General features: G+C 46.1%; 1 protein-coding gene across 9 annotated transcripts in view; it reads right to left on the reverse strand.

Annotated features, from left to right (window-relative positions):
- Nucleotides 1-8,754: 8,754 nt before the first annotated feature.
- MARCHF8 (membrane associated ring-CH-type finger 8) overlaps nucleotides 8,755-10,900 on the reverse strand; it is a 93,921-nt gene continuing 91,775 nt past the window's right edge. For all 9 annotated transcript variants that reach the window (XM_064463709.1, XM_064463711.1, XM_064463706.1 and 6 more), the window contains one exon: nucleotides 8,755-9,652. In XM_064463709.1, the coding sequence (XP_064319779.1) occupies nucleotides 9,348-9,652 (305 nt within the window). In that variant the 3' untranslated portion in view covers nucleotides 8,755-9,347. The remainder of the gene's footprint in view (nucleotides 9,653-10,900) is intronic.

The following is a 10,900-nucleotide window of genomic DNA, read 5'->3' on the forward strand; positions in this document are numbered from 1 at the left end:
GGAAAACCCGCGCCTTCCCCCCCCCCCTCCATTTTGCATTCTATTTTAAGACGGGGCCGCTGGTAGGCGGCAGGCAATATGGTAATATTCCTGCGCCAGCGTGGAAAGTGCAAAAGGTGTCAGAGTAAGCGGTCTCTGGTCGCTGTCAGTAACTGCCTTCATGCCTGTCAGTCCTTGCGTGTGCTGGGACCCGCTCCTGGTTTCGGGCACCTGCTTGCAAAAGCACCGGTCCTGCCTGGTCACGGACCCGATGCCGGCGGCGAGGCCGGGCTTATCTCTCCCCAGGCCTCTTTGCTGGGCAGTGAGGAACCGCTGCCTGCAACACCTCTGCCCTCGAGCCCTTCTGCGCCCCGCTCCCACTCCTCACTCGCTTCGCAAGGCAGTGGTGGCACCTGTGCGCTCACAAGGAGGGAGCTGGGAAACCGGGCCCTTAAAAACACGACCTGACCGTGTGTTAGCGGGGGCTAGGACAGCCCTGTGCAAGGGACACATCTACTCTGCCATGGATTTTATGGCTTGTTACTCACAGTTCTCATTCTCCTAAGCATCGCTCAGGTTTACTACATGGAAATCCACAGCTGAAGTTCAGCTGCCGTCCCTCTTTGTCTCCTTGCAATGCCAGCGAAAAACAAGGTTGTTCTGCGAAGATGTCGCATATCTTATAGCCCTCCTGGGGCTACAAGCAATTTGGGTGGGCAGATGGCTCTCATGAAATATGCTAATAAAGGCCTGGGAGTGGGGAGGAATGACACAACACGGTAATTAACAAATGATGGAGGGGATCAGTAGAGCCTACGGAAATTTCCAAGCTACATAAATAATCTAAGGGGCATGGGTTTCATAGCTGAGAACATATGGGTGCTAATTGTGTATTGCTCCACCAGAAAGGCAAGAAAAACTCCTTGTTCATAGACCTGCCTCTGTCCCAGCTCATCGTCCAGAAATTAACTCTAGGATTGCAAAGCTCAGCACAGCGTTGTCCTTGCTCTGCCATCCCGGCGGCGGCAATGCTGGCACCAGCTGACTCTCTCACAAATCCCAAATGGAGTTACAACATCAACACTTACTACAATGTCTTTATACTTTTTGTGCAAGGGATCATCCAGATTGCAAGGGGCTGCGAGTCTTTCCCTGCCTCTGTGGATGTAGCCGTGCTACTCTGGCACTTGGCAAGAAGAGAGAAAAGAGGAGCGAGACAGAGAGAAGGCAGCCTGCTTCTCAGACTTCCTACCCCGAATCAGCGGTGGGAGGATGCGCGGGTAACGCTGCAAAGAGGAGGGGAGAGCAGAGGCCGGGGGCAGGTAAGCCATGGACAAGACAAGCACAAGGAATACAGCTGCATTAGTGGCCACTATTCTGGTACCATCTGGTACCGCACGCGTTTGAGAACAGCGAAACTAAAATAGCAGTAGGAGACTGAAGGCTGGTGCAAAAGTCCTAAGCCCCAGCAGTAAAGGTAGAGTCTTGATAGAGGCTTGTACAACACCAGCTCCAATCTGAAGTCAGGCAGGTCCAAATTTATCCCTGAACTAATACCTTTAACTTTTACCACAGCTTAATTTGGTCCAGAGCTGCAAGAAAACAGCTCCGTGGTTTGACTTAATTCCCATCTGGTTTCTCTGGGGTGCATTGGCTGCTTAGGGGTGGCCATGATTGTAGCACGGTCCTGAAAGCACAGTTTCAGGATAAAATGAACCAACGCCTTGCTGTCATGAGAAACACTAGCTCAGCTCATCCCATGATCAGAATCAGTCCTCTTTTAACGCAGTACTTTCAAGAGCCAGAAATTAAGCACGAGAGCAAGACAAGTGGCAGCCAGACTCCAGAGAGACATCAGTTTATCCACAGGAAGGGAACAATGGTATTTTGCGAGTGGATTTGTGATGCTCAGGGGTAAAGCACATACGAAATACTGCATATACTCTCAAAGGCAGGTGTGTTTTCTCAGTTGGGGTCAAGTCGTCAGCCCAAGACACTTCCCGTTCTCTCCCAACCACAAGGACAACTGTTCCCCCGACAGAGGAACCTGCTGTCCCCAGCGCCCGACCCCATGGCTCTAACAGTGATGAATTCTCCTGTTTGTGTGGCCTTTGAGACAGAGAGTATCAGAGCAAACCAGCACAGCAAGGGCCTCCTAGCAAAATGACCGAGAGAGAAATGTTAGTGAAGTCTTTAAAGTGTTAGGAATTGCAAGCCTGATTCCTTGAAGCGTGGGGATTTAGCGAGCGCACCCTGAGTGGTGATCTTCCCCCCTCTGCTCTGTGCAACCTTCTGGTTGTTTTATTCATTTATTTCAAACCTTCCTCTGTAAAGCCTTTGAGACAACTTCATTCAGCTCCTTAACGCTCTGAAGCAAGGTCTCCTCTCTGTTTTCAGCTTTCAGTTCCTCTGCCACCAATCTTGCCTTTTCCCTAGAACACTTTAAAAGAGTATTCTTGAAGTTTGCCATCATTTGACCGTGTCTGAGCAATATTACACTTCCAATTATTCTACCCTGCGTAATGCACTGAACCTGCTCCGTTTCCTTTACCTGGGGCTCTAATGATTTTTTATTTTTTTTCCAAAAAACCTCCCCTGCCTCCCTTCTGAATACTTCCCTCTCTCTCCATTTAGCCAAGATAATTAATTTTTTTCCTCTGTTTGGTTCTTGTTCTATAACAAGATATTCTTGCCAGATCTTCTTATGTCACCTATCCCAAGACTGAAAAAGCATCTTCTTCTGACCGTCTGTGTTGTGGTAACACAACACAGCCCCAGAATAGCAGAGGGAATCCTACACAACAGAGCCGGGAGCCTGGAGCATTTGTAGGAAAACCTGGGACCGCAAGTCCACACTGAGCTTTATTTGCACAGTGTCACTTTTGGGTACTTCCACGGTCGTTCCTACGAAACACATGCTGGTTGTGGTTTGGTTCCTCCTAGCACAACTCTCTCTGCCCAGCCTCGCCCAGAGGCAAGCTGAGTGACGGAGAAACAATGACAGTGGTGAAAGAGGAAGCAGGGAAGAGGAAGGAAATTTGGGTTGCACAAGTAGAATGAATGGAAAGGGGCAAACACCCCATGCTATGGGTGAACAGGCTGGGGGCAGGGAAATCTGCAATGGAGGGGGTGGGCGACAGGTCCGCAGGGCAGCTGTGGGAAGAGGGGGGTTGGAGCAGGAGGTACAGTCCCTGCGGGATGGGATGAGCAGCAGTGCACGCACAAGCCTGGCTCTTTTGGACTCTTGGGGCTTGGTTTTCAGAGTCGGCAGCTGGAGTTACACCATCTGACACCTCCGTATCCTCCCCAAGGCACTCGGGTGGATCTTGCCAAACCCCGCCGCTGCCCTCCTGCCTCCCGACAGCCTCCCTCTGTCCTGCTCTGAGAGGCAAGTCGTGCGGGTCCTGCCAGCCAAATACCAGTAACTGCTCACCCCAGACAGCTCCAGTTCCTGGGGACCAGCTGAAAAATCCTGTTCCTGGAGTCACAGCTGTGCCACGTGCCGCTGAGCCACTGCTCTGCTACGCCTCGGGGATGGACACGCTTCATGGAGTGACAGTAATACCCTTTCAGATGAAAATGAGGTTTACAAGAGGGAAGAAGTTATTTTATAATGAACTTGAGGTGCCTGAACCCAGGATGAGGAGCACCTTTTAACTAGCAGCCAGATGGCTCTACAGGCTCTGTTCCTTAAACCGTCTATCAGCTTTTCATCCCAGAGACTGTCAGTCAAACAGCAGGCCCTGGGAATTGTCTTACCATCTCTCTAGCAGGGTATTTTTGTATAGAGGGCTTGCTGGTGGGTTTGCAAACTTCATGCAGGTAGCTTCATCTACTACAACCAGACTTGCTTCTCTAAGGGAATACAGCAGAGAGCCTTTTGTTTTGCATGGGAAGCACCTCTCTAGGGTTGCAGTACTAAGATTTCCTCCCCTTTCTTACCTAAAAGAAAATGAAAAACTGATTGCCCCTTACAAAGAAATACAAATTAAGAGATTTTCTTAGACTCCCCTTGCGTCTGTTACAGACACAACTTTCCAGATCTTATTTGCTCTTTGGCATTCATGTGTTTGTTACAGGCTTTCTCACAGCAGCACAGAGCGCTGTTTTCCTTGACCTACTGCTGCCAGAAACCTATCCAAGACTTCCCATTCTGAGGCTCGGTCCTGGCACGAAAGCACACGCAGCACTGCAGTCGTGCTCACGCCATCAGCAATGAAGGATAAATGCAGCCATCTACCGCTCTGTGCTTACACAAAGTTATTTTTCTTCTCAGAGGAGAATCACAGTACGGAGCATCTTCTGCTCTGCACCTCTGCATAGAAACTGATGGATGTCAGAACGATGACTTCAGACATGAAGCATTCGCAGCAACACTCAGTGTCGATTCCAGAAGCTCCAGATTTTACGGCCCACAGGAATCCTCTCTCCCCACCCCCTGCATGGCTCAAGCCAGAAAATTCTCCCCGTGATTCCTGCACCTGAGCCCAAAGCACCTGCACAGTCGTATCTTCTCACTGCACCGAAGGAGTCGCTCACTTCTGAGAGTTAACTATCCCTTGATCATTATGAATCATTTTAACATCAAACTGCCATGGGGTGCTGCTCTGTGTTGGTCTGCTACAGTGAAGAGCCATCAAATGCCACCTTTACTCCAGTGAAAGTAACTCACTTTGATCATCATCTTTCTACTGGAGAGCTCAATCTTTCTCTCTCATGGGCCTCTAATGCTTTTTCAAACAAAATGGATACTATAATGGCTTTGTTTTGTTCTGGATTTTTTATAGAAACACTTTATTGCTGCAGTCAATAACCCTGTGTATCACACACAAATAACCAATTACAGTTTAAGAAACTAAAAATAATTCTGCAAGTGGTAATACTGAAAAAAACAAACGTACAAGAAAGAATACAAAACTATACATTTAAGTTAATAGAAATTTACTAACTAAAAAATTCTGCAGAAGTGTGAAGTGTCTTGTATAAACTATACAACACATGCCAGTGTAAAGTTAACGTTATACAATTACCTATCTACAAACGTTTTACCTAAATACAAGATCAGCTGCAATTTTTAAACAGTTTTCTTCTATATCAAGACAAGTGCTTTCAGTACTTCATTGGAATACACAGACACTGCAACATCTCGAAACTAAAAAATAATCACAAAATAAATGGTCCTGCTTAGACGTTTTCTTTGCATATCTAATATAACGCTGTGAAAATCCAGCCAGCAATATCGTTCCTTTTGTAGTCGCCCTGTTTCACTCCTGTTTGCGAGGGACCCATCCCAGGGTCAGCGACCTCCCTTTCACTGCTGGCCACAACCTCCACAGCAGACCGCACCAGAAACCTGTACCTCAACACGCTTCAGGTTTAGGAGGAATTCAGTGGGACCCGGGTGCCACTGTATAACAGGTATTTACCCAGCCGAAATGAGGGCAGAAGCAACCAGCTCCCACGCACGGCCATAGCCATGCGCCGCTTCAAAGGTTTCTGAAGAGCGGCGCGCCAAGCGGGCCCCTTCCTTACAGCACTGCCACCAGTGGGATCGGTGCCCTGACCAGTACGGGGGATGGGTAGAACTGGGCTCGCACAGGGAACTACCATTGCTTCCCGGGATTTCCCACGTACAGCATAGAGGCCCAGCACTCCTCTAAGTCCTTGCAGGCTCGGTGTAACCTCCATTGAATCTCTCCTGCTGAAGCAAAGCCAATCTCAATGACATTCAACCAGAGGAAGCTGTCCCCAGGTCTGGCCAACTCTTCAGGGCACAGGGCAACGTTTTAAATACCACCCCTGCTCCCAAAATACAGGGTTACAGTTGAAGAAAATCCTGAGAACTCATAGGAATTTAACGTCTCTTACACAGGATCAACCTCCTGCAGCACACGCCTGTATTTCTCACGTGATGCGTGTTCATGACCTGGCAGATACACCAAATACGACACCGCGGGGAAATTTCCTTGGCACAGCCAGCGCCTTTTTGGACACGATGTAAATCAGTGGAACGGAGTCTGGTCATGTGTCTAGGGCACGGGACATATCAGCTACGGCTCTGGCAATCTAGGGAAGGGATCGTGGTAGGTGGTATTAAGCCTGTACTCCCTCCCACTTAAATTCTGGTCCCAGGAAAGTCCCAGGTAACCCAAACTAACTTTGGCCAAGGAACAAGGACCAAAAATAGTCAGACTTCCCTTTCAGTCATTTCAAAAGCTGCCAGAAGGAAGTGTTGGAAAGCCTGACCCGACAGGGGTGGTCATTCCCCTTACTGACGTCCGAGCAGGAAGGACAGAGCTCACCTGAGCTAGCATCAGAGCCTCACAGCTGGAAGCTGAAAATAAGTTAACAGTACCTCCTTGAGGAGAAAGAAGGAAAAAGCACCATTCAAGCCTTCCCCCACCGTTCGATGGCACCACGCAGAAGCAGAGAACTGCAGCTCCAGAAGCCCACTGTTAACTCCAAGCAAGAATCTGCATGGGAAGCGTGGCCAGCATAAATGAAAACCCCTGACAGATGGATCTCTTCCGCAGCCCTTCCTGGTATGGACATTCCTAAACAGCATTAAAGAGTTTAAACATTAGGCCTTAATTTTCATTCAGAAAAGAACTTAGCAGCAACACTGGCTAAAAGTTTCATCCACAAATACATTCCCCCAGATGATTTTGCTGGAGATTATTCTTCTTCCCAAGTTAAGATGCACAGGGGCACAGCAAAAACCTTCAGTATCCTGAATACACTGAAAACTACCTGGCATGTGCCACGTGGAGTTTCCAAAACACCAAATGAGATTTCACCATGTTTTGCCAAGAATCAGGTAAGACAGTGACTGAAACAGTTACGGTATGCCATATCAGCACTTGCCAGACCATTGGTCAGACGCCGGTGCCTCTCAGGTGTGAGCTGGAGGACAAGCAGGTTTCATACTAGAACTTGTCCATTTTCCTTTCACCTACTGCCAGAGATCAGAGGAGAACACGCACAGCATCGGCCGGCAGCTGATGCTGCGCCTCTTGCGGCTGTAACGTGAGCATCTCACGGACGCGTAAGCCTTGTGCCTTGGGCATTTCAGAAGAACACGATGGTGTGCAAGACCTGGTATTTAACCCACCTGAGTTTATCTAGTAAATCTTCTTACAGGAAAAATAAAAACCAACACAAGACAGTGTATTATCTGGGTTCTTGTAACAGAAGAGGATCACCCACAGCAGAGTTCAGGAAAGGGCTCAAGTAATTGCACTTTAAATTATGGCAGGCATAGGCAACACACTCTACATGCATACGGTCATGAAGGCTGCTGCCCTGATACTAGCAGGGAATGCAGGGTAAGCATGGGACATGCTGACACACAGTACAGTACACAAACCCATGCCAGTGCGGCTTTGCTAGGACTGCCTAGAGGTCTGGGTATTTTAAAATACCTCAAGAACAAGGTACCATGTTGTTCATGAAGATCACAGCCAGTGAACGTCAAGCATGAGATCACGCAGAGGCACGCACGCATGCGCTCTTCCTCTAACAGGTCTTATAAACTGCTGGTGTGTGCTCTCTTACCATAGTCCCTTTGCTGCCTTCTTTTAGAATATTAATTTAGAAATAAATCAATATTGAAATTTTAGGAAAAAAAAAAATCACTGCTCTCTTACTGTTATTCTTTGGGAAGTCTTAAAGCAACTACTTTTATTACAAAAAGAACTTGCCCGATGAAAGTTGTACTTGAAAAAGACTAAGTAAAACCTGAACCGGAGCTGGGGGTTTAGTTTAGAACCTCAACAAGTAAACAGCAGCTTTTACTTAACTAAGCAGTCCAGGCAACTCCTACTGAGACCAGCCAGAAGATTATCATTGGCTTTACAGACATTAAGACAGGGCTCAGGTAGGGAAAGCCAGCTTTCAAACGCAGAGGCCTCGCGTGCTGACTTCCACGGGGCTTTGTTTGTGCTCCAGTCACACTGAGGTTTTGGTCAAACGTGGGCTTGAAGCTGGACAGTGGTTCAGCGAAGCAGATCAGTCCAGTGAATTAACAGCCGACACCGCAGGCTTTGGGCGACGCTGTCTAAAGCCCTGCAAACAGATTTTAAACCTGTCCCTCTCTTTTCATGAAGGCTGACTGATTAAAAAGCCAGTCCCAAATTCAAAAGCACAGACAAAGCTATTCTCTGACCATGTAATGCATCACATCAGGACTAAAACCAGGCAGGTGTTTTTAAACTCATCCTCTTAGTTCAGTATTTACTTCCTAGACTTTGATCTCAGCATCTCCTCTGACAACTTCAAATCCTTGGGTAATTCACACGACACAGTACTGAAGAAGGAAAGCCAATTTCAGCTGTATTAAGTATCTTTTTTTTTTTCCATAACAGCTCACATTTTTACCGATATAGCAACAAACCCTTTGCCAATGGTTTGGAATGAAAATTACATCAGGTATATATGTGGAAGTGTGTTGATGGTCTGGCCTGCTGAAAAAAAACCCAAGCAAACCCCATCCCAAAAACAGAGCACTGAAACCATCACGCATTGAAAACGAACACTGTACACATCCACTACTACCCATCCACAAGTCACAAGTGCAATATCCTTTGAAAATAATTGCTCCTCAAAGGAAACCCAAAGGGGCAGAGTTTTTTAGTGTTATGTTTAGTAAGATAATGTGGGCATGTGTTGGAAATCACAGGTTGGAATTTTTTTTTAATTTTTTTTTTTTTTTTATAAGGCAAGAGGTTTACGTTCCAGAAAAATAATGGGGTAAAGAATGAAGAAATGTTTCAAAAATGACATTCTTTCAAGTTTCATTCTCATTTGATGTACATATTACAAAATAAAGATTTTTAAAAGTGCTATATGCTTCGTAAGTCTCATCACAATACGTAAAGCAAAACTTTACACCTGCTGCCTAAGACAAAATGTTAGTGGCAGTGTTAGCAGTAGATTAGACTCTAGCTCTTTCGTTTCCCTCACTGTCTGCGACAACCTCCTTCATCACACGCTTAAAGAACAAACAAACAAACCCCACTCTACACATATTGCAGGATCATTTAGAGTCATCTTCTAAAGTAACAGACTCCATGAAGTTGATGACAGTTCGCTAGTGGCTTGCTTGATACCAAACCCAAGGCTCATTCTACCTGGGATCCTGTGGCTCTTTGAATGGCCAGCACAAGAGACAAAACGTTGAGAGGTATGCAACCATGATAACATTGAGATATGCCAAAGGGATTTAAAAAAATTCCAACAAAAAACAAATGTAAAAAAACTCATCCGCCAGCCCTCAGCTCTTAGTCGATTTTAAAAAGGTAGAGCAGTTTGAAGTAAACAACGGTATTTTAAATCTTCAAGAACGTACAGAAACGGCCCTCCCCCAGCAATCAGACGTGAAGGATTTCTGCAGCACAGTCTTCTGGCTCTGTGTAATGTGAAGAGTTTGTGTCTGAATGGTGAACCCCAAGCATTTCTTTACTTTCGAAGTTTGGCTCCATTAGTGCAGGTTTTTCAAAAATATTCTTTTTGCTAGTTTCCGGACAGTTTTGTACATATATTACTCGGTTATAAGCTTTAAGTCTCTTCCACAGCTGTACGTACACTTTGCATTGTACGTACATGAACAGAAGTCCTCCAGTGAAACCAATAGCCACAACCACCAGCTTAGTCCAAAATGGCCACTCTAGAATCCCTGGAAGAAAGAAAATAAAAAAAAGAAGAAAGAAAACAGACCTGATCAATACTGGCTGGGCTACATCAGATCTCTCAAAGACATCCTGTAAGGAAACTGTCACAGAGTTTGGGCCATGCAAACTATTCTTGTTTTGCCATTTTTCTTGTTTGGCCTTTTCTCCCCCCCTCTTCAAGTCAAACGCATGCAGGCTTCTACTTCACATATGACATTTACTCTCACCCACCAGAGAAAAACCAAAGCCATTGATTCTCTGCGTCTGAGCCCTTGCGCAGCACAATCACAGAGTGAAGGCAACAGCCAGTAATACGTTTACGTCCTCTTACACCTGTGTTTAATCAAAAATGGGATCAGATTGTAAAGGGATTCTATGACATGGTTTCCTCTTCATAGCAGGAGACACAACTCAGTGACCCAAGAAGTCTGTTCCACTCTGTGATCACACAGCACATGGAATCATAGTCTTTAAACTCAAAAGGGAACGACTGTTACCGTCTAGCTTGACACGTTTGTTATAGAGACCAGACAATTTTATCTGCATCAGACCCAGTAACTTGTAGTTGAACTAGAGCATCTCTTCTGATGCAAAACTGCAAATGTTGGAGATGCTGAAGCATTCTGGCAAGCTTACCCTCAGTAATTAAAAATGACCACCATTACTTTTCCTGAATTGGTCTAGCTTCAACTTTAGACATTAGATCTTGCTACATCTCTATCAACTACTTTTAAATAACAGACTATTCATTTTATACATCTTCTGCTCACATAGGTCCTGAATCCACTCAGCCTCTCTCCTCTTTAAAGATAAGCAGCATCACAAGACGGATATGAAACCGTGCTAAATCACCCACTATCAGGTTTCTCAGGGAATAAAATCATGGCCTTCCAAGTCTTCAAAGTTTTTACCAAGATCCAGGCCACTGTTCTATTGGAAATGCACGGTAGCGTGGGAGGAAGGAAAATATTTTAGCCCCAAAATACAAAGGGCACTGCAGCGTGACTACTGATGAAATCCCACCCATGATTAATACCCGAACCTCTGATTCACAGGTGAGCTATCTGATGCCATCTGTAGGAGTGATAGTGTACGCTTGCCCCTGGGCAGACATGAATGTATACCCACACAGACTCCCCCCACGCCCCAGCTCATGACAGCACTCCCCAGATTTAGCATCCAAATGAAGGGAGCAAAGAAGGCACTATAACATGTACTAAATATTCACACTATTCCTCTTATTCATGTTCATC

The sequence above is a fragment of the Phalacrocorax carbo genome, chromosome 12 (assembly GCF_963921805.1).
Source record: "Phalacrocorax carbo chromosome 12, bPhaCar2.1, whole genome shotgun sequence".
Classification (NCBI taxonomy): Eukaryota; Metazoa; Chordata; class Aves; order Suliformes; family Phalacrocoracidae; genus Phalacrocorax; species Phalacrocorax carbo.